At 40.3% G+C, this 24,355-nt stretch overlaps 1 protein-coding gene and 1 long non-coding RNA gene across 2 annotated transcripts in view; one reads left to right on the forward strand and one right to left on the reverse strand.

The window, feature by feature from the left end:
* The window catches only part of NUDT9 (nudix hydrolase 9), a 31,899-nt gene extending 16,827 nt beyond the window's left edge, over positions 1–15,072 (reverse strand). The window contains exons 1-2 of the mRNA XM_016213098.2: positions 14,707–15,072; positions 1,193–1,432 (exon numbers count right to left, since the gene is read on the reverse strand). Coding sequence (XP_016068584.2) covers positions 1,193–1,432; positions 14,707–14,813 — 347 coding nt within the window. The 5' untranslated portion in view covers positions 14,814–15,072. The remainder of the gene's footprint in view (positions 1–1,192; positions 1,433–14,706) is intronic.
* A 175-nt stretch (positions 15,073–15,247) lies between these two features.
* On the forward strand, positions 15,248–16,859 carry LOC148094450 (uncharacterized). Its single transcript, XR_015714385.1, has 2 exons — positions 15,248–15,334; positions 15,989–16,859. It is a non-coding gene; the product is annotated as an uncharacterized LOC148094450 (long non-coding RNA).
* The last annotated feature ends 7,496 nt before the right edge of the window (positions 16,860–24,355 follow it).

Below are 24,355 nucleotides of genomic sequence, written 5' to 3' on the forward strand. Positions count from 1 at the left end.
AATTAAACCATTAATGTTAGTAATAAAGCTTGATTTAGATGGTGATATATATTCAACTGTTAAAAAACTGGCTGAAGAATAAGAAAATGTACTTGATTTTTCTATTTACATTATATAGCACCCCTGCCAATGTCATTAATTTTAATTGTGCATAATAGGTATTTATAATGCATATGTAAATATATTCATCCTCTAAAATCAGGGAAATGGAACTTATTTAAAGCTAATAATTTCTCCACAGGTGAGCTTCATGACTAATTCATAATCCAAATACTATCACAAAGTTACAACCACATCTTTGGATAAAATAAAAAAACTGTGCGTCAAAATCAAATGACAGCAATAAGTCAGTGGTAAAGTTTAACAACCTAATGAAATAATACGGGATCTATCCAACCAGCAATTTTTACTTAACTGACTAAATGATGCCTTCAGAGGACTATGATTTACAATAAATTCATCGATTAAATCAAATGTATAAAAGGATTCTAAAACTAGGAAGTTTAGCAGAGTAGTTTGTTTTTCTATAAAGTAGAAATAACAACCCTGTTGCCTTCCAGAATACTTATAAGAATAAAATAAAAATAATGTTTATAAAACATTTAGTACAGTGCCTACCTCATAGGCAGTATATTAAAAAAAAACATTGTATTTATTAAAAGGAATATAAATATAAAATATGAGTCAATGTAGCACTTTAATGACTTTAGGCAAAGCATTTTTTGCTTGATTTTTTTGTTTTCCTCTTTCTGTCTCTCCTTTATTGATTCCTTTTCTTTTCTTCACACTGCTCTACTTTTATCATTTGGAATATAATTTCTTAATAATTTGGAAAATATTTCTGAAAAACATTTTCATTACTTCAAATACAAGTCTAGCTCTGTTGGAAAACAACCACAAAAGATGTTCTATTGATAACCCAGACAGAAAAAATGAAAATAGATACTTGTCATTTCATACAACAAAATACTCTGTAGCAAAATAGATATACACATTTAGAATGATCATCGTAAAATCTCCCCAAAAATAAATGAACATAGACTATCTAGTTTTGGCAAGAATTCAAGCAATGTGGAAAACAAGTTATAACAAAATCAAGCACTAAATAAAAATAGTTCAGCTATCAAAATAATTATTTACAAATGCAACCATTATTTTCTCTAAAAACCTTACACCCAGCTAATTTGCTCACCTGATCTGAGGATCTGCCCACCTAGGTCCAGCCAAGACAGAAACTGCAGTGTATTCCACAGGATTATAGTCTTGCCACTCAACAAGCCAGCCTACTTTCTCATTAGGAACCTGGCTGCGCTGAACTTTTGAACCTGGGTAAGGAGATGTCCGAGCCTTGTTGTGGGAATTCCCTTTGACACCATTAGAACCAGACATCACGTTGGAGTTAAGATGAAATCCACAGGATGAAAATGAGTTTCTGGGAGGAAAAAAAAGAAAAAAATATATATATATTTTTAAATATATCTTTATTGGTTTCAGAGAGAGAAAAGAAGAGGGAGAAAGAGAGAGAGAAACATCAATGATGAGAGAGTCATTGATTGGCTGCCTCCTGCACACCCCTGACTGGGGATTGAGCCCACAACCCGGGCATGTGCCCTGACTGGGAATCGAACCCCGATCACCTGGATCCTAGGTCGATGTTCAACCTCTGAGCCAAGCCCGGCCGGGCAAGAAAAATATTTTAAATAAATACCCAAAAAAGTAAAAATAAAGAACCTAGGTAGGAACAAGATGGCGGCATAGGTAACAGCGGTACCCGCCGCCTCCCACAACCACATCAAAATTACAACTAAAATAAAGAACAACCATCACTCAAGCCTCCTGAATTTGGCTGAACAGAAGCCCACAACTAGGGAACTGAAGAAGCACCCAGACGGGTGGGAAGGACAGAGACACAGGGCGGAATCCAGGCTGAACTGCGGCATGGCCCCAGTCCCACGGTTTACCTGGAGGGATATATCAGTGGTGGAGGATTCCCAGAGGAGCGAGGGGTCCTAGCCCCACAGCAGGCCCCCAGCCCAGGGTTCCAATACCAGGAAGAGAAGTCCCCATAACTTCCGACTGTGAAAACCAGCAGGGATTGTGACAGAGGGACAAGGAGGCTGCGGGAGTACCATACTCTCCACTTAAAGGGCCAACATACGGACTTACTCAGACGCGCTCCCTCTGAGCCCCATCGCCAGGCAGCAGCTTGAAATGACCCTGGGACATTCGGGGAGGAACAAACTTGCCTGGAATCAGGGAAAGAGCTAGAGGGGCAGCTTGCTCCCAGACAGAAGAGCTGGCAGAGGCCATTGCTCCTTTGGCAAGCCCCCCCCCCCAAGCCAGCAGGCCAGTGCCATATTTGAATCGCCAGCACCGGACTCACATCTTTGGCCCCACCCCGGTGATTCCCGGAGGCCCCGCCCCTCCCCACCTGCAAGCTCGTCCAAGCCACTTCCAGTGGCTTTTCTATGCAAGTGGTCTCTCTAGCCTCATGCTTAGGCCTTTCCTAAAATCTCTCAAACAAGCAGCAGCCTGCCCCATCCAGCTTGATAAGCGGCCCCAGGCCTGGCACTAGTGGCAGCCTGCATTGGTTCATAGCTTGGACTCTCCTGGGCTCCTCCAAGCCCGGCACAAGTAGCAGCCAACAACGGTTTGCTGTGTAGCTCATGTTGGGTGTCCCCGGGCAAGGCACTGACAGAGGCTGACTTTGCACCTCCCGGGAGGCCCCAGAGGCAGTGCACCTGGTGGTCAGACTTGACCACTTTGCATTACAACCCTACCACATCCACAAGTGACATACTCAAGGGGTGCACTTGGCGAACGCCAAGCTCCACTGAAGTAAATCCTGCTCCATAGGGGTGTCTCCAGCACAGCAGCTCTTTGGCTGTAGTTGCAGCTGGTCCTCACAGCCGATGGGCCTGGGGGTCAATTCCTCCCAGGGATGCCAACAGCAACCAAGGCTCAACTACAACCAAACAGTGCACACAGCCCACGCAGAGCAGCACCTAGAAGGCCCAGCTCAGGTGAATGGGAGGCTGAGCCACTGGACCCTACAGGACACCTACTACACAAAGCCACTCTACAAATTCCAGGAGATATAGCAGCTCTACCTAATACATAGAAACAAACACCTGGAAGCAGCCAAAATATGGGGGCAAAGAAACATGTCACAAAGGAAAGAACAGAAGAAAACTCCAGAAAAAGAACTAAATGAAATAGAACCAAGAAAGCTACTAGATACAGAGTTCAGAATTATGGTTATAAGGATGCTCAAGTATATTAGTAAGACTATTATGAAAACAAGTGAGACCATCGATGACATAATAAAGTACTAATCAGAAATGAAGGATACACGAACTGAAATGAAGAATAATTTACAGGGAATCAGCAGTAGAGTAGAGGACGCTGAGAATCAAATCAGCAACTTGGAACATGAGGAAACAACACCCTACCAGAAGAGCAAAAAGAATAAAGAATTCTGAAATATGAAGATAGTGTACAGAGTCTCTGGGACAACTTCAAGGGGCCCAACATTCATATTATTGGGGTGCCAGAAGGAGAAGAAAGAGAGCAAGAAAACCTATCTGAAAAAATAATGACAGGAAATTTCCCCTATCTGGGTACAGAAATAGACTTACAAGTCCAGGAACGACAGACAGTCCCAAACAAGAGGAACCCAAAGAGGCCACAGCAAGACACATCATAATTAAAATGCCAAAGGTTAAAGACAAAGAGAGAATTCTAAAAGCAGTAAGAGAAAAGCAATTAGTTAGTTACCTACAAGGGAGCACCCATTCGACTGTCAGCTGATTTCTCAACAGAAACCTTGCAGGACGGAAGGCGCAAGAAATATTCAAAGTGATGAAAATCAAGAACCTACATCCAAGATTAATCAACCCAGCAAAGCTATCATTTAGAACTGAAGGTTGGATAAGGAACTTCACAGATAAGTAAAAGCTAAAGGAGTTTCATCACCACCAAACCAGTATTACATGAAATGTTGAAGGGTCTTCTTTAAGAAGAAGCTAAAGAACAAAATAATCTGACAAAATAGACCCAGAGACACTGAAGCATGCAACAGACAGTCATATCTCAGAGGGAAGAGGGAAGGGAGGAGAGATTAACCAGAGAAGTTATATGGATATATGTATAACCCATGGACACAGACAATAATGGGGTGAAGGCCTGAGGAGGGGGTGGGAGCATGGTGGAATGGGTCAATAGGGGGGAAAATGGGACACCTGTAATACTTTCAACAATAAAGATAAATTTAAAAAATTTAATAAATAAATAAATAACCTAATTGAAAGACCCAAAAACATACTTTTCAATTTCAAAGACTTAAAATTCAGAAAATTCAAATTTGATGCATATTTGTATAAAGGTCCAACATCTGTGAAAAATTATTTTCAAATATGAAAATTTGGAAAATATTGCTAAACTTTACTAATTGGAACCTACACCTAAATTTATTTTAGTTGCAAAAAAAAGGACAGAAGTTTACTTTTACGAGCACAAAAATTGGGAAAGAGAAGTCTGTTATGAAAATTCAACCATAAAAACATATGTAGAAGAAAACTGTTTAAGAATACATGAAGGAATACATTTTTTTAAAGAACAGTCTACAGTCTAATATACATGTGTAAAATGTATGGCAAAAATAACACAAATGAAGTATAACTGGAAAATAGAAATATACTGTTAAAAGGTTCTTACATTGTGCATGAATATAACACTACCAAAAGTCGGACTGTGATAAATACACAAACTATAAACTTCAGAGTAAAACTTAAAGTAAAATTAAGAGGCATTAAATCTGAATTAGATACCACAAACAACCTTAATCTTTATCTCACAGCATATACAAAAATTTTTCATGTCTCCTCATTATTTTTAAAATAAAGATTAAAATTCCTAATGACCCTAAAGTAGGACATCTAAAGTACAAAATTCTGAGAACGTGGTAAACTGATGACAGCTTCATGACCAATTTGCCCTTCTAGAGACAAATAGTCTATGCGACAAACACCAACTTGACGGGTAGTGAAATAAGTCAACATCATGTGCCTCCTGATAATCATGCATTTCTTAAGTATTCCTTACAAGAATATTTGACCAGAGTCTAGACATGAGGAACTATAGAACATACCCAGGTTAAAGGACATCTTACAGAATAAAAATCTTTACTCTTTAAATTGGTATGGCCATGAAAGATAAAGTCAGAGGAACTCTTAGAGATACATGGAGACTACAGAGACATGAAAATGAAAACTAATCAATGATTTTGGATTGGTTCCTAAACCATACAGGAAAATAAAATTGCAGGACAAGTAGTAAAATTTGAATGGGGTTGTATGAATAAATTTAAAAGGTGATATAAAAACCTTATTTTTTTTCATCCAACAAAGAAAAGCTTAGGACCACATAGTTTCACTGGTGAATTCTATTGAACATTTAAAGAAGAATTAACATCAATGCTCCTCAAGCTCTTCTAAATATTGAAGAAGAGGAAATACTTCCAAATTCTATGTGGCCAACATTATTACCTTGATATCAAAACTAGACAAAGACACTACCAGAAAACTAGAGAACAATATCCCTGATGAATATCAGTGCAAAAATTCTCAACAAAATAGTAACAAACAGAATTCAAGAGTACATTAAAAGTATTACACACAATAAACAAATGGGATTTATTCCTGGAATGCAAGAATGGTTTAACATACAAAAATCAATCAATGTAATACACCACTTAAACAGAACGAAGAAAAAAACAATGCACAATCATCTCAATTGATGCAGAAAAAGTCTTTGTCAAAATTCAACATCCTTTGATAATAAACACATTCAACAAACTAGGAATAAAAGGAAATTATCTCAATGTAATAAAGGTCATATATGAAAAGTCCACAGCTTTTAGGTTTGATGATGAAAGACTGAAAGCTTTTCCTCTAAGATCAGGAATAAGAGACCCCAAATAGCCAAAACAATCTTGAAAAAGAAAAACAAAGATGGAGGTCTCACACTTCTTGATATAAAACTTACTACAAAGCTACAGTAATCATAACAGTGTAGCACTGGCAGAAAGACAGACATATAGGCCAATGGGATAGAATAGAAAGCCCAGAAATAAGCCGTTACATGATTTTTCTACAAGGATGCCAAGATCATACAATAGGGAAAGACTTTTCAACAAGTGGTGCTGAGAAAATTAGATATCCACATGCAAATGGTTAAAGATGGACCTTTACTTGAGAGCATATACAAACATTAACTCAAAATGGATCAAAGACCCAAATATAAGACCTGAAAATATAACTCTTAGAAGAAAACACGTCAGGAAAATTTCATGACATTTTTCCAAAGAAGACAAACAGATGGACAAAATACATGAAAGGTACTCAACATCACTAATCAGGGAAACACAAATCAAAATCACAATGAGATACCACATCACACCTGTCAGAATGGCTATTATCAAAAACACAAGAAATAACAAGTGTATTGGCAAATATGTTGAAAAAAGAGAACCCTTGTGCATTATTAGTGGGAACGTAAACTGATGTAGCCATGACAGAAAACAGTATGGAGGATCCCCCCAAAATTAAAAATAGAACTACCATATGACTCAGCAATTCCACTTCTAGGTATTTAAACTAATTTGAAAAGATATATGCAACCCCATGTTCACTGTAGCATTACTGCATTATTTATAATAGCCAAGATATGGAAACAACCTAAGTGTCTGTCCATCAATGGATAAATGGATAAAGAAAATATTCCACACACAATGAAATATTCTTCAGCCATCAAAAATGAAATCTTGCCATTTGCGACAATATGGATGGGCCTTGAGGGCATTACGCTAAGTAAAATAAGTCAGATAGAGACAGACACACACCATATGATCTCACTTATATGTGGAATCTAAAAAAAAAACTCACACAGAGAACAGACCGATGGTTGCCAGAGGAAGGGTTGGGGAACAGGGGGCAAAGTGAGTGAAAGGAGTCATAGGTACAAACTTTCTGCTATAAAATAAATAATTCATGGGGATGTAATGTACTGCTTGGCAACTATAGTAAACAATACTGTATTGCATATTTGAAAGGTGCTAAGAGAATATATCTTAAAATTCCTATCACAAGAAAAAATTCTGTAACTATGTATAGTGACAGATGTTAACTAGACTTATTGTGGTGATCATTTTGCAATATATACAAATATGGAATCATGTTGTACACCTAGTGATATAATGTCTGTCGATTATACCTTGATAAAAATACAAATTTATTATCTTACAGTCTGTAGGTTAGAAATCAGACACGAGTCTCACTGGATTAAAATGAACATGTCATATTGACAGGGCTGCATTCTTTTCCAGAGATTTTCGAGAAGAATTCATTGCTGTGCCTTTCCCAGCTTCTAGAGGCCACCCCCATTCTGTGGCTCTTGTTCCCCTTTCTTCATTCTCAAAGCCTGCAACAACAGAATCTTTCTCTGATTACTTTTCAGCAGTTACAGTCCTGTCTGACCACAGCTGGAAACATTTCTCCAATTTTAAAGACTCATGATTAAATCGGGCCCAACTAAATAATCCAGGGTACTCTCCCCTTCTCAAAGTCCTTAACCCTAATCACATCTATAAAGTCTCTCTTGCCATGTAAGGCAACATATCAACAGGTTTCAGGAATTAAAATGTGGACATCTTTGGGAGCCATTATTCTGCCTACTACAAATGTCTATACTATTTATTATATGAATATGAGAAAAATGTAGAAGGATATCATCAGGTTCTAAACATGGATTAGAGAATATAGCGTAGATATGGGAAGAAGGAAACGGAAAGAGGTGAGGAAAAGAAGAGGGAGAAGGAAACGGAGAAAAGGAAGGAAGAAGGAAGGGAGAGGAGAAAGGGAGGGAGATGGAAAAGGGGAGTCGAGGGAAATGAAAAAAGGAAGGGGAGCAACAGGTGAGAGGGAAGCAGTGGGCGGCAGAAAAGGGGAGGAGGGAAAAGGGGTAAGAAATGAAACAGGAGATAAGAGAATGGGAAGCAGGCAAAAAAAAGAGAGAGCGCCTATTCAAACACATCAAAGAAAAGGAGGAATGGGAGGAATGAATGATAATGCTTATGTATTTGGTCAATTTATGTAATTGTATTTGCATAAAGAAACTTCCTTTAGTGCAGCCATGGTGGGAAAACAGTATGGAGTTTCTTCAAAAAATTAAATATGGAAATGTTGTTTGACCCAGTGATCCCACTTCTGGGAATATATTAAAAGAAACCCAAAACACTAATTCGAAAGAAATTATGCACCCCTGTGTTCATAGCAGCATTATTTACAATAGGTAAGATCTCAAACAGCCCAGGTGTCCATCAGTCTATGAGCTGATAGAAAAGCTGTGGTACATTTACACCACTGAATACCATGCAGCTGTAAAACAGAAGAATCTCTTACCCTTTGCAATAGAATGAATGGACCTGGAGATTATTATGCTAAGTGAAATAAGCTAGTCAGAGAAAAACAAATACCATATGATCTCACTTATATGTGGAATATAATGAACAAAATATACTGATGAACAAAATAGAAAAACAGTCATGGATAAATGGAAGAGACTGACAGCTGTTCATCTGCTGGGAGACGGGTTGGGGATGCAGGATGAAAAAAGGTGAAAGGAGTAAGCAAAAGAACGTATATATATGTGTGTGTGTGATATATATATATGTATATATATGTGTGTGGTGTGTATATATATATCACATAGACCCAAACAACAGTGTGGAGAAAGCCAGAGGGAAAGGATGGTAGGGGGTAGGTGGAGGTGGGCAAAAGGGGGAAAAATGGGGATGAAAAGAGACTTTGTTTGGGGCGATAGCACACGATGCAGTGTGCAAATTATAATTTGTTGAGTTGTACACTTGAAACCTGTATCGTTTTGTAAACCAATGTCACCCCAATAAATTCAATAAAGACATTCCTGGATCATAAAAAATAAATTAATTAAAATTTTTTAAAAAAAGAAACTTCCTTTAAAAAATATCAAAATTCTTGCTCTGGCCAGTGTGGCTCAGTTGGTTGGAGCGTCTTCCCTTACAGCGAAACGTCAGGGGTTCAATTCCCAGTCAGGGCACATACCCAGGTTACGTCCGATCCTTGGTCAGGGTGCATACAAGCAACTGATGGATGTTTCTCTCTCATCATCTAAAAGCAGTAAAAACGTATCCTCGGGTGAGGATTAAAAATATTACAGTTCTTAATCCATCCAGCCCACAAGGACTCCCTACCACACTCCTCACTCCTCTGTAATTCTGCATGCTGACCTATCAGTACATAAAAACTCCCCCGGTTCCCTGCCAACACGGGAAGCTACATGCTGTGCTTTCTGGGGAACAGCTATACTTCCTCCTCCACCCAGCTAACTTGTATCCATCCCTCACATTAAGCCAAAGTTCACTTCCTCAGGGTGGTCTTCCTCCCTAACTCCCTAGGAGAAATAAGCTCCCCCTGCTATGTGCTATCAGAGCTCCATTATACTTTTCATGGAATTACCACAATTGGGATTTTACTTTAGGGTACCACCTGATTTATGCAAATGGAGAATAGGGAGCATGTCTATTATAGCTCAACATTATATGCTGTGTCTGGCATAATGCCTGGCTACTCATACATACAAGTCCTTCCCTGAAAGTAACAGGAAAAGCCCAAGTAAGTAAAGACCAAAATTTCATTTTAATTGGTGAAAAGGAGTTTGATTGGGGCTTCATCTTTAAAAATAAATTTTAAAATTATGAAAATAAATTTTATATTAAGTAACCTAGGTTATAACCAAATCTATATACTAAGTCTTAGAACAAAGAATTAATCAAATATTTTGTTTTCAACAAACTCGTATAACTTCATAATAGAGCAACCTTCACTTTTCTTTTTACCTTCACAAATCATAGGGGATAATTTTGGCCAAAATATTAGAAGCCTTCATCAAAACTTTCCCAAGACCTCCCTTAATCCTTTGATATTCAAATCATTCTTTCTTGAAACTATCCTTTCTGGGCCTTTCAACTTTTTTTTTTAATATGTTTTTATCGATTTTTAGAGAGAGAGAGGAAGGAGAGGGGGATATAGAAACATCGATGAGAGAAATGTCAACATCTATCGACTACCACCAGCATGCCACCCTGCCAGGGATCGGGCCCACCACCTTGGCATGTGCCCTGACCAGGAACCAAACAGGTGACTTCTTGGTGCATGGATCGACACTCAACCACCGAGCCACACCGGCTGGGCCTTGTCAACTTTTTTTTAACACGAGCAATAGTATTTTATTTTCCATGTACCTGTTTCTGTGAACTGAAGAACATAGCCAAGGTTTCTACCTGCCTTTTTTTTTTAATAGACTATTTCTTAGAGGAAGTGTAAAATTTTATTTAGAGCAGATGTAAGTTCAGAGCAAAACTGGGTGGAAAGCACAGAGCTCCTAAATAGCCCCATCACCCACCCCCAACACACACAGACCCTCCCCCACTATCAACATGCCCCATGGAGGGATAAATTTGTTTCAATAGATGCACCTACATTCACATTATTATCACCCAAATTCCATAGTTTACATTAGGATTTACTCTTAGTGTCATATATTCTATTGGTTTGGACAAATGTATAATATGTATCAGCCATTATAGTATCATATAGAGTAGTTTTATTGCCCTAAAAAATCCTCTGAGCTCTACCAGTTCATTCCTACCTGCCCCCCACCCCAACCCCCAGCAGTCATGAATATTTATACTGTCTTCATTTTGCCTTTTCCAGAATGTCATGTGGTTGAAATCATAAGTATGTAGCCTTGGTTAATTTCATTTAGTAATATGCACCTAAGCTTCCTCCTTGTCTTTTCATGGCTTAACAGCTTTTTTTTTTTTAAGAGTTGAACAATATTCCATTGTCCAGGTGTACCAGTTTATTTATCCATACACCTACTGAAGGGCATCTTGGTTGCTTCCAAGTTCCAGCAATTTTGAATAAAGCAGCTATAAACATCAGTGTTCAAGTTTTTGTGTGAACATTACATTTTCAATTCATTTGGGTAAATACCAAAGAAGGTGATTGCTGGATCATATAAGTTTTATGAGAAACTGTCTTTTCTTCTTTAATTCTTAACTGGTTTAATTATTTCCTATTCTTGTTTGTCTGTACCTTTATATGCAATTCAAGCTGTTCCCCTCATCCTATTTGAAGACTGAAACAACTGCTATTTCATTTTGCACTGAGTTAGCATCTGTAAAGTCCTATCAAACACCCAATAATCAGGGAAAGCCTGACCCATAAAAAAGTTAACAATCCTGGAGGCGCTCTTCAAAGTGTAAGGTGGGAGAATGGTATTGGACATGTGACTAATTTTATTAAAAGTGGTAGATTCATTATTTTCATGTTATGATGATTTCTGCTTGCCTAAGTTGCTGTAGCTTTGGAAATCCAAATAATGAGCACTCAAAATAAGATCACCACACAACCTAAACCCATACTCAGTAAAAATGAACATATATGCAATATGTGTATGCAAATAGATTTCAGATACAAAGGTTCAGAAAAGCAAAATTTTACATATGGAGCCCTAGTCTCTAACTCAATTCTATTATAAAATTAGAGTTATTTTTCATGGTTTAGGAGTAGGGTAAGAAAAAAGTCAAGGGTGTTAATGAGATGCCCAACAGGAAACACTGATCTTGTTCCACTCTATCCCAACTAAGTATCAAAAATGTTTTCTAAGTATGAGGCTCTTTGTTCCCTGGTTTAGCATTAAGCATGTGCAATTCCACAAATCTGCTACCCACTCTGACAAGATAAACTTACACACCTGATTGTTTACTTTTCAAAAGAAATTTAATTTTGCAATAAAAACAGCAAAAATTTAAAAACTATGTATCTTACCACATTAAGAAGTACTTATAGCTGCTGTTTTTATCTGCTAATGTAATTCACTGAAAGGGACCAGAACAAGAATATATATAATATACATATATACAGCACAGATCTTTTTACTGGATTACTGAATAGGTACAAAAATTATATTTGACCAAGCAAATGGGAATTAAGTAGCTGATAAAGTTCATTTTACAAAGCAAAAAACAGTTCCTAGAACAGTCACACTTGAAGAAATGCAGTACTGATGTGGTGCTTTGAGATAAAGCAACTTTGCAATACTAATAATTAAATGTGCATAGTACATGTTACGTGCAAGACATTTTTCTTATGCTATAATATATTAACTCATTTGATCCTCAAAAGTCTAAGATTAGGTAATATTATCCTTATTTCAGAAGTAAGACCACTAAGGCCCTGAGAGGCTAATTAAGTTTACCAAGGTCACAAAACTGAAAGCAGAATCAGGAACAATCCCAGGCAAGCTGGGTCCAAATTGCAGTCTCTTAAGATTACGCTATACTATCTCCATTTTTAGCTCACACAGATACTTATTTGTGTTCACGAAAATAAAATATATACCAATCTCCACACATGGTAGATAAATCCTGATGGAAAATTTGGAAGCACTCACATCTTTATATACTATCATATTTGGCTTCCTAGAAAATAGGCATTTGCAACTTTCTAGTCAAATCACAAACACCAATTGCAAGACTATGACTTTCTGGATTTATCCAAATTATTAAAGGGTAGTAAAATTCTAGGTGCTAAATTTCTTTTGTCTCTTCCAGGATGCCTTGCAATATAAGATACCAGATATTCAACACATACTTGTTGGCTTAACTTTCAGCTTTTTCTTCCAAGCCAGTAAGAAGTCATTGGTTTTAAATATACCCTTGCTTCACCTAGGGTTCCCAGCATTATAAAAATGAAGAATTGCCCAGCCAGGCATGGCTCAGTGATTGAGCATCGACCTAGGATCCAGGCGATCAGGGTTCGATTCCCGGTCAGGGCACATGCCCGGGTTGCGGGCTCGACCAATGACTCTCTCATCATTGATGTTTCTCTCTCTCTCCCTTCTCCTTTCCTCTCTCTGAGATCAATAAAGATATATTTTTAAAAAATAAAAATAAAAATGAAGAATAACTGCCAAACAATTTTACATTGTTCTAGTGGCATCTATCAAAACAGCATTAGTGACTTCCAGACAGCATAGACGTTTATTCCTTCCCTCCCCAATCCCACTGAAGAGATAGATAGGTATAAGTGCAACAACATCCAGAGCAAGAGGGAGAATAGACCACTACCAGTGAATGAGAGATTTAAACCAATTTCAGCAAAATTTTGAATAGGTGGAATCATGTTGACCTACAAACCAAAGTAGAGCAAACCGTATTTGAGAATATTCACAAAAGGGTGGGTGAGGAAGAGATGCCACTCCTACAAGAGGACCCTGAGAGGTTTCAAGATTGACATAAGTGGATCCAAATGTCCTAAGTGGACAGTGGGACAGTAACCATGCAAATCTGCCCTCCTCCCTCCCCACCCTTCAAACAAAAAGTCAGCAACAGTTTCTTTTGCCCTCAGGATAGAGCCAAAAGTTCAAGAAAACGAAGAACTAGGTCTCTTATTGTGAATCTCGGTGTTAGAGAACACAATAGAAACATAGGCTTAATATCTCTACAATTCACACCGAGGAAGTAGTTAAGGCAGCTATGCTCAACAAAGAAGTTGCTCCTCTAGTGTAAAGCCTAAGGAAAAGGGGTAAGGGTAGGTTCCCAGCCTGTCCACCTGCTCACACACGCTCCACTGAAACCTTCCAGTCTAGGCACCCTGGTACATGGTGCCAATAGTCAATCAGTCCTCCCATTTAGAGAAAACAATTATTACCTACATGAATCAAAATATAAATGGATAGCTGGTGTCCAACAGATGTTTGAGAAAAAACAGGAAGAACCACCCAAAATTTACAGAAACACTTACCCAAAAGAGACAGATAACTCAGGAAATAGAAGGTAATTTTTATTCTAATTATCATTTTTATAGATGCAAAACTTTCTGTGTCCATAAAATAAGAAAAAGGCTTCCATTAAAGAGAGCAATTAGAGAAGGAACAGGTTCTTGTGAAAATTTACAATTCCATGTAAGGAGACGACTGACAGAACGCACAGGTCTTAAATTTGCATGAGTAATTTAGTAGCCGCCATGTGTTTCCTGAACAATGGACTCAAAGAATAAAAACCTGAAAAGAGGAAAATAAAAGGAGGCAGTGTGAGGCACAATAAATCCCTAAATTTATCCAGAGCTGACAAATCAAGAAAAAGAGGAAGACAATAAATTTTATCTACACTGAGGTTCAGAGGAAGAATGACAACTTACATTTTTATTTTACACCCCCTGTACTGTCCACACCTTTAAACTATGTGCATGTGTTAATTTTAAGGTTTTAAGAATTAACCAGAAGAAAACGGCACGAACACCACCATACCCAAACAAGCTCCATTTAAACTCTCTGGGGACAACGTTGGTGATTTATGAAGGTTGGCAGGAGTTTTTTTCAAAAGGCAGATAAAAACATTCTGAGCCTTTTTGAAAGCACATATATCTCTATCTATCAATATATCTATAGAGAACACAATAGAAACACTATAGATAGATATAGATATAGATGGCTATAAAAATCCAAGCAGCAAGCAACGCCTATAGAATCCGCCGGACCGGCAGCTGGTTCCCACCTGCGACCTAAAGACGAGGGAGGGGCCAGCCGGGGCACGGGAAATACCTGCACTCGGGGACGCTGCAGAAGCCCAAGGACTTGACAGCCACAGAGGCAAAGGCCACAGAGAGGGACACCGTGGCTAAAGTCTTCCCCAGGATGCGTCCGGCCATCGGCGCCCCGCGGAGGCTTCAGGCGGCGAGGTCGCGCTTAGCTAGGGCCGCTGCCTCCGCCCACAGCCCCGGGCCCCGGGATCTAGCGGGCACTAGGACCCGGCCGCCCTCCCGTTCCCGAGGGGGAGTCGCTAGGTCTAATCTCATAACAGAGAGACCGGGAGCCCTTCCAAAATAACAGCCCAGCACTTCCCCCAGTGCGACTAAGGCGGCCTGAGCCCCCAGGGGCGCGGAAGCTCCCAGCCCCCGCGGCCGAACTCGTGACGCCTCCGGTGCGCAACAGCGCTTTACGGCCGCGCCGCAAAGCGAAGACCGTAGGGGCTTCGCCGCGCGCCTTCTGCGACCGCGCAGCCTGCGCAGGCGCTCTCGGGGCGCGGAGGGGTGAGTGGCGAGAGCGAAAGGAGGAAGAAAGGAAGGGGTTTAAGAGGAGTTCTAGTTTTTTCGGCAGGAAGGGTTACAAACAGCTGATGTACTGAGTCACGCGCGTCCTAGTCATATCCAAGTGGTTACAGGAAAAGGAGGTAGGCAAGAGACGCAACCGGCGGAGCTGAGGCTTTTCTCTCCTTTACCAAGCTGTTCGCGGCAGCCGCTGCGTTTCCCCGCGCTTTGCCGGGACGGTCCCGACGGGTCCGTGGAGGAGTAAAGCAGCTGTGAAACGCACTCTGCCTGGAGGAGTGAAGGGGCCCCGCCCAGGAGGGACTCTCCGCAAAGATTAGACACTCCGCCCAGGCCGCTGTGGCTCGGTCCGAGCGGCCTGCCCGCCCGTGCACCAGAAGGCCGCGGGTTTCATCCGGGCACAAACCTAGATTTCGGGTTCGATCCGGGTCAGGGCGTGTACCGGAGGCAACGGGTGGATTCTCCCTCTCTCCCCCCTTCCCCCAGTCATTCTCTCTTCCTCCCCTCTCCCCCTCGCCCTTTCCCCCCCTCTCCCCTTCCCCCCTTCCCACTCACTAAAATTAATTTTTTTAATCCCCTTTAAACAGAATTAGACAAACCGCCAAACGGGAATTTGGAAAAACAACTCGTAGCCAGGATTTTATCTTTTATACTTATTAATGTCGCAAATATGTAACTTTTAAGTACATAATGTGATGTTACGGTGGTGTGTTATAGACGCAGATACTATGAAACTTACGCTATTTTACTTTTTTTTAATGTATTTTTATTGATTTCAGAGAGGAAAGGGGAGAGAGCAACATCAGTGATGAGGGAGTAGTGGATAAGCTGCCTCCTGCACGCCCCCTGCTGGTGATGGAGCCCTCAACCCCAGCACGAGCCCTGACCCGGAATCAACCGTGATCGGGATCATAGGTCGATGTTCAACCCCTGGGCCTTGCCAGCAGCGCAGCTATCACTATTTTAAAAGCCAGATTAATCATACTTTAAGGAATATAATACTGAAGGCTGCAAAACTCTTCTCATATAACGACTCCATCCAAACCACTGCGCGAAGAGACTTCACCAAACTGTCCTATGGCTTCTAGCAGCAACTTAAGGGTCGTCCCTAGGAGGATCCCAGCGGCCCCACCTCCCCCACCCCACTTAGAATGCCTTCCAGGAGAATTTATTGCTTATTCCAGGCAAAACCTGGTGATTTGCAGACAACCCAAAACCCCTTTCTTTAGAAAGTTTGTACTTTATAAATCCTTTATCTGCCCTTTATAATGTAAATATACCACCCAGAACTGTTTCCTCAAAGACCTGAGAGCCCCTTTCTTTGAAATGCAGGCCTTCTGGGGGACATCACTGTGCTAGCAACTCCCAGTCCCTGTGGAAGGATAAGGGCCTTTCTTCAATTTGCATCACTGCCTCCTGCCGTAAAGATAGAAATTTATTTCTCCTTCAGTAAGTGCCCACTAAAGAACCCAGATGGCTTTGTCACATAGATCATCCACTCACCCCCTTAACACTCCTCAGGACCCCTCAATGCCTTTTCCTTAGCACACTCCACCCTTTAAAATGTCTGCAGCCTTCCGTTTCAGGGAAGTCAAATTCAGTTCATGCAGTAGTATTACTGAATAAAATGTGTTTTATAGCTTTACCTAGCATACAGCTTTATCTTTGACAGTTCTTTTGGTAGTGAAGTATTATTATTAAAATACACTTTTTAAAAAATGCCTAGATTTGGCTTCCTCTGGTCAGATAGATTTTGCTCTCAATGTTGTCAACAGACCAACCTCTGCTTAAAATGGAAAAGTATTAGGTAGTTTCTGTTTAAAAGGTTCAGCCCATTTCACCCTGGCCAGTGTGGTTCAGTTGGTTGAGTGTCATCCCATGCACCAAAAGGTCTCTGGTTCAATTCCCAGTCATATTGACTAGGGGTTGTCCCTCCCTCCCCATCCCTCTCTCTAAAATCAATAAAAACATATTTTTTAAAAACTAGATAAAAGGTTCAGCTCATTTTAAAGTCTGTTGGCAAGTTAGTCACTAGGGAGGAGAGAAATAAGGCAGTGAGTCACAAAACCTCTAATCAAAGAATGGGAAAAAGAAAGGAGCTCTCATGGGAACTTTGAGCCCTGGTCTTCTAACTACATTCCTTCAGAGAGGTTGGAATGGACTTAGGTCTTACACAACTATGCAAACAAAACCAGCTCCATGGCACTGGGACTGCACCACTATTGGCTCACACAGCAGGATCTCCCAGATTCCTCCCCTCAAGGACTGTATTCCCAGGTCTGCTAGAATTTACCTAGTGACTATGTGCTGCAGTCCACTCTTGGGCAGAACTGAAATGCCACCTCAGATATTTACTTTTTTTTTAAATAGATCTTCATTGATTTCCAAGAGAGGAAGGGAGAGGGAGGGAGGGAGTTGAAATATCAATGAGAGGGGCATCATTGATTGGCAGCCTCCTGCACGCCCCCACAACCTGGGCATGTGCCCTGACCGGGAATCAAACTTCGATCTCCTGGATCCTAGGTCAATGCTCAACCTCTGAGCCACGTCCAGCCGGGCTTACTGATTTATATGACTGTCCATTTACTCACATCCCAAATTAAATGGTGGCATGAGAGATTGAGGGGTGTTTGTTTTGTTTTGTTTTTTTAGAAACCACATCCCAACTTTTAAGGGCATCTTATAATGATGAGACAAGCAAAAGATGCTAAGAAATATTTTTAAATAGAAAAGCAGTATATGTGATAACTGGAATTGATAGGTATGCTAAAAATAAAAGTAAGAATTACAACTGTTTCCTCCTTTTTCCATGGTTTTTTTTTTTATATATATCTTTATTGATTTCAGAGAGAGGAAAGGAGAGGGAGATAGAAACATCAGTGATGAGAGAGCCATTGATCGGCTGCAGCCCGCAACCCGGGCATGTGCCCTGACCGGGAATCGAATCCTGATTGCCTGGATCCTAGGTGGATGCTCAACCGCTGAGCCACGCCCGGCCAGGCTCCATGTATTTTAATATACAACAAATATTTACTGGTTACTTACTATTTACCAAGCACTGCCCTAGGTTCCAGGAATACAGTTGTGAGCAAGATGGACAAGGTCCTGCTCTCATGAAGCTTACTTTCTAGGGGAGGGACAGACATCAACTATAAGTATACTAGTAATTGCAGATTAGAAGTGCTATGAAGGAAACAGACAACTTTCTGTGGAAAAGAGTAACTGAAGCAAGAGTGACTACTTTGGATCATAGGGGAGGAGTGTCAGAGAAGGCTTTTCTGAGGTCACATTTAAGCCCTACCTAAGGACATGAAGCTGCCAGCCACTGGAAAAGCTGGGGAAAAAGCATTCCAGGCAGAGAGGAATGTAAGTGCAAAATTTCTGAGGTAGGAAAGTGAGGTAGGAAAGAGCTTGGCCATAATCAAGGAATGGAAAGATCAGGGTGCTAAAGCATAGTAGAAAGCTGGGGAATCATGATCTGCAATGAAGCATGGCAGACACAACTCACAGCTTCCCAGTACCCACTTACCCATTCTTTTATGTCCTATGTAGAAACGCGTCCAGTTAAAAATGTATCTCCCTGTGCCCCCTGCAGCTGCAGGGGCCATATGACCCCTCTTGGCCATCCTGAGAAAAGTTGAAGCCTACTGTGTGGGTCTCTAGGAAGGCTATTATTTTCCTGGTGAAAAGAGACTGGCTCATTTGGTGGGAACTATTAACCTTTTGCCATTTCCCCTCCCTCCTTTATTCCTGCTTGAAATGAGATCACAATTCCTAGAGAAGGAGCCATAAAGACAAAAGCCACACATATGGATGGCAGAATAGAGTGCAAGATGGAGCCTGAGTATTTTAGGACTTCTTCAAGTACTGGTACCGATCCTGGATAGCCTGCTTCTGGGCTAATGGGGGGGGGGGGGGGGGGGGGGCGGGGAGGCCCCTATTTGGCTAAGCTACTATGGTTGAGTTTATTTTATACAAAACTCTCTATATGAGCCAAATCATAGACGGTCTTCTAGGCCATGGTAAGGAATTAGGAGTTTATCCCAAGTGCAATGAAAAGCCATTAATACTCCACCAAACTTTATTCCTCACAACAGAGAGAGGTAGATATTCTAAAAGTTAGACCTGGATAAACAGCAACAATGTGGCAGGGGTTGGAATAGAAAGTCAGGTTAACTAGATTCTGACTACTCCCCTCCACTACTCTCATCTCTCCCTCCTTTCCCATAATCCTCTGGGTCAGAAGTAACCAGCTTCCTTCTTTTTGTTCCCTTAGGCAAGGCCTTTTTCATATCTTTTGTGTTCTTTCAGTCATGGGAGACTTCATACCCACCACTTCTGTTTCTTAATAAGCTAATGCATGTTGCAAGAAAATTAAAAACCCTGTTTCATTTTACAAAGACTGGCTTTCAAGATTAATCCCTGTGCTAGAGACTCAGAATTCCCATTTGACAGTCACTTCTTTGTTCTAATTCATATCTATTCTTCCCCCTGAAACACTGAAACCATTATATCAATGGACGGGGTGTCCCAGGGCAATAAGATATACAGAATATAAAAAAACACATCTGAAAATATTTCAAAAGTATTATTTTCATATTATTTTTTATTTTGACCATGTACTTTGGGCAAATTATTTAACTTCGCTATGCCTTTTTCCTGACCTATAAAATGGGGAGATAGGACACTCAACATCATAGAGCTATGAGAATTAAAGTAGATAACTTTTGTTAAATGTTTAACAAAAACTATAACAATTATTCTTTTCAATTAGTATTTACACATATTACTACATTTAATCCTAACAATAACCCCAAAAGGGCTCATGCAGTTGTCCCTACTTTAGAGATGATACAGATCCCAGAAAATTAAATAACTTGCCCAAGATCATACAGCCTATTTAATAATTTGTAAAGTCAGATGTATGCATTTCCCAGGGCTGCTGTAACAAATTACCACAAATTTAGTAGTGTAAAACAATAGAAATTTATTCTCTCACAGTTCTGGAGACCAGAAGTTTTAATTCAGTTTCTTGTGCCAAATCAGGTTGTCATCAGGACCACACTCTTTCTGGAGGTTCGTAGGGACAATCCTTTCCTTGCCTCTTCCAGCTGCTGGAGGCTGCTGGCATCCCATGGCTTGTGGCCACAGCACTTTGCAACACTCCAAATTGTCACACTGCCTTTCCCTTTTCTGTTTGTGTCAATTCTCTCTCTGACTCTCATAAGGACACTTGTGGTTTCATTTAATGATCACTTGTATGATCTAGGACAATCTCATCCTCTCAGGACCTTAATTACATCTGCAAAGACCCCTTTCCACATTAGGTAACATTTACAGGTTCCGGGGTTTAAGACCTGATTTTCTCTGGGGTCACAAAGCCTACTACATCATGACTCAAATTTAGGCCTGTCTGACTATAAACTCAATTCTTAACTGTGCATTTGTTCAATAAATATTTATTAAACATCTGATGTGTATAAGTACGTGGTAGGAACTTCAGACACAGTGATGAGCAAAACCAATCAAGAGCACTGCCTTCATGAATCTACAAGCTAGTTGGGGGGAGAGACGTTGGCAGAAATAATCACACAAATAAATGTCAAATTGCAACTATGATCAATGTTATGAAGGGAGGTTCCTGGTGCTCTGAGATTATAATAGGGAGATTTGGTCAAGTTTGAGAAAGCTCCACTTAAGAGGTAATACTTGAGATGAGATCTGAAGGAAGAAGACGAGTCAATTGGACATAAAATGGAGGAAAAGATGAAAACCCGTATTCAGTCCTAGCAGGGTATCTGGCACATTTAAGGCTCAGTAAATCAATTTCTCTCTTCCCTAACACCTCCCTTCCTGAGAGAACCTATTGGTACAGCTACAGGGCTATTCAAAGAGATACAAAACTACCACTTTGAGGCCCTGGCATGGGTTCCCCTAAGAATCTACCCAACCTATGCTCTATGCAATAGTCCATGTAATAACTGTCCTCACAAGTTATAGTTCATCTGTAGCTAAATAATACATCTATCTGTAATGTAGTTTGCATCAGCAAGACAGAAACCAGGAATCAAACTTAGTCTATTGTACGAAGAGCCAAGCATGTCCTCGATGCAATCAGCATTACAGGATGGGACTGCATAGGGACATTCAAAAAATCCAAAAGAAAAACCATCCTATAATAGAACATTTATTAAAAAAAGAAGGCCTTCTTGACGTTCTGGTTTTTTATTAGACAAGAAAGTTGTTCAAGGACAATCTTTGCAAATGTTACTATGTGTTACATGAAAGAGATTTCAAATAATGTTCTTTTGTGGTTGAAAGTAATTGTTTTCCAAAGTTATCATTGATATTCCATTAAAGTTGTTATGTGAAAGAAACAAAATTCGCTTATTTAACAGTTAGTTAAAGAACAAAACACATTTTGTTTCCACATTTTAAGTCAGTAATTTTTTTTCCTTTTGGTGAGTTCCACAAGGTTGCATAAATAACCTCTCATCAATATTTATTGCTAGAGAAAGAACTTAGAAATATGGGTTTACATCAAATCAAAACTATTGCATATGGCAGTAATGCTGCAAGACAGGGTATAAGAGCTACCTGGACATACCTCCGAAATTATCCCTATCTTTCCACCATCCATTTCTTCTATCTATTGGAGTGTATGTGCATTTCATTTGTTACTAGCCTGGATAGGGCATCTTCCATACTGAATTCAATATCTTGTTTATTTATTTGTTTGTTTTTAAGAGTTAACTTGAATTTATCAAGGGGGACACATCACTATCACCTTAAGTTAACAGGTGGAAAGGAAAAGGTCAACACGAAATACTGGTAAGAATGTAAATGGCGCAACTCTTTAAAATGGGTGCTGAGGCCCAGTCAGCCGGGTGTGGCTCAGCGGTTGAGCGTCGACCTAGGATCCAGGCGATCGGGGTTCGATTCCCGGTCAGGGCACATGCCCGGGTTGTGGGCTTGATCCCCAGTCGGGGGCGTGCAGGAGGCAGCTGATCAATGACTCTCTCATCATTGATGTTTCTCTCTCTCTCTCCCTCGCCTTTCTTCTCTCTGAAATCAATAAAGATATAGTTATAAATAAATAAATAAATAAATAAATAAATAAATAAATAAATAAATAAATAAATAAATAAAGTGGGCGCTTAGGCAATCGTGGGTGTGCGTACAAAAAAGCTTCATTCCTAAATACAGTAGCATTCCTAAAGGACTTTCCTTTTGGTACAGAAAGTTGATTTAAATATAGTTGACTGTTTCATGTTTATGTATAGCTTGCTAAAGGGATTTGGCAGACTGCTAGATCACTGATTCAGCCACTGGACCTATACCACTGGGCAAATACAAATTAAATGGGCAAATTATAAATTAAAAGAAGTTCTATTCTCTTTGTGAAGATACCCCCTCCTCCCCTTTCAGAATCTGTGTGCCCTTTTCAAATGTAAATCTCTTTAATGGCCAAGTCTCTACCCAGTCTCAACAAAGTTTTCACTAGTCAAGTTTTGGTAGTCTACTGGTCCCCAGTCATTGGGATATTTATTGAGATTATGTGTGGAGCATTCAAAAGCTTGTCAGAAACCTGGAATTCCTTTTGTAGCTTTGGGCTAGGATTGCTAGGAAACAATGTCCAAAGTGGGACATTAGTGTTTAATAAGGAGATAACTTAAAAGTGCGATACTAGCACGTGGAAAAATAAAACTCCAGATATTGAATTTAAGAGCTAGGAATATATGGATAACGTGGCAGTGTCCCCCTATGACAGGGTTGGGGGAACTCCAGGCCATCTTCTTTCCCTGAGCCCAAATCAGTCCTATATAGATATCGTCTACCAATTCTAGAGAAAGGCCCCCATATTCTTCCCTCTGAAGGAAACACCAGACAGGATTTCCCATTCATGCATCAAGCTTTTCCTGTCTTGGTTAAAGGTGGGCTGAAGCATAGACTAGGGTTCATTCATGAGACCCAAGACTCTGGCCATTTGTCCCCCCTTCTCACTCCAGGAGATTTTGTATGGGGACATCACACTTACAAGCACCCCGTCTCCATATGCTGGCCTATTTGGGAAAATAGACAAACTACTGGTAGTCACTTTGAGGAATCCACGTTCAAATAGTGCATGGGTATATAGTTTTTATGTTTTATTGCACTTGTAACATTTAAATTTTACCATCAAATACTGAGCATCAGTATGTGCTGGTCTTACGTCTGCAGATTTTTAAAAGGTAACAATAAATGGATGAATGACTTAGTAAGCATAGATATGACACAGTAAGCATCCATTGTAGAATCTAGATGGTGGTAAAATTCTAGGTAAAGGTTGTACCTTATACCCTCCACCACTAAGAAAGAGGAACAGTGCCTCTTTGGGGTTGACAGGGGACATATACACGACGACAACTGTTGGGACTGCTTACCTGAGTAACGCAGAATGCTGCCAGTTTTCAGTGTTGCTAGAGTGAGAGCGTGCTCTGTGCCAGGTCCAGGCTGTGCTGCAAGCTTGCCGGCTGCTTGGTCTTTATTGCTCTGCAGATCTGTTGGGCAAGAGGTATCCATGGCAGAGAAGGAAGCTGTGTGAAGTTCACAGAGCAAACCCCTAGGGCTCTGGAGCAGGACTGTGCCTTCCAAGGCAAAGAGTTATTTGAATATCAATTTCCGGCATATTACCTGGCCCTTGTAAAGACTACGCGACCAACCATGGGAAATCAAGTGACCAGGTGGCTCAGGGAGGCTGCATTAGCAATATCATGTCCTGAAGACAGCCTTTCAGATGACCTTCCCAATTCTATCGGATTAGTAAATCTCCTTTGGTTTGTTGTCTCTTCTTAAACACTTGTCCCAAAGAAATATCGTGTATGTCCACTGTCCATAAATCTCAAAGAAACCGTGTCCTGTGTTTGTTTCTCTGGAAGACACAGTCGTGCTGATGACAGAGGGATTCCATGTGAACAGGGAGAGGGGCGGAGACCGTGATGGAGAGCTTTGTAGAAGGGTACAAGGAGTTTGGATTTTATTCTAAGGGCGATGAGAAGCCTGAGTGACAGGAGACTGTCCATCTAATTTTCGTCTTTGAATGAAAATATCCCTCTGGCTCCTGTGAAGAGGGGTTTCCCAGCTGAGTGGCAGGCCGAGCAGGTTGT

The sequence above is a fragment of the Miniopterus natalensis genome, chromosome 1, assembly GCF_054644295.1.
Source record: "Miniopterus natalensis isolate mMinNat1 chromosome 1, mMinNat1.hap1, whole genome shotgun sequence".
Taxonomy (NCBI): Eukaryota; Metazoa; Chordata; class Mammalia; order Chiroptera; family Miniopteridae; genus Miniopterus; species Miniopterus natalensis.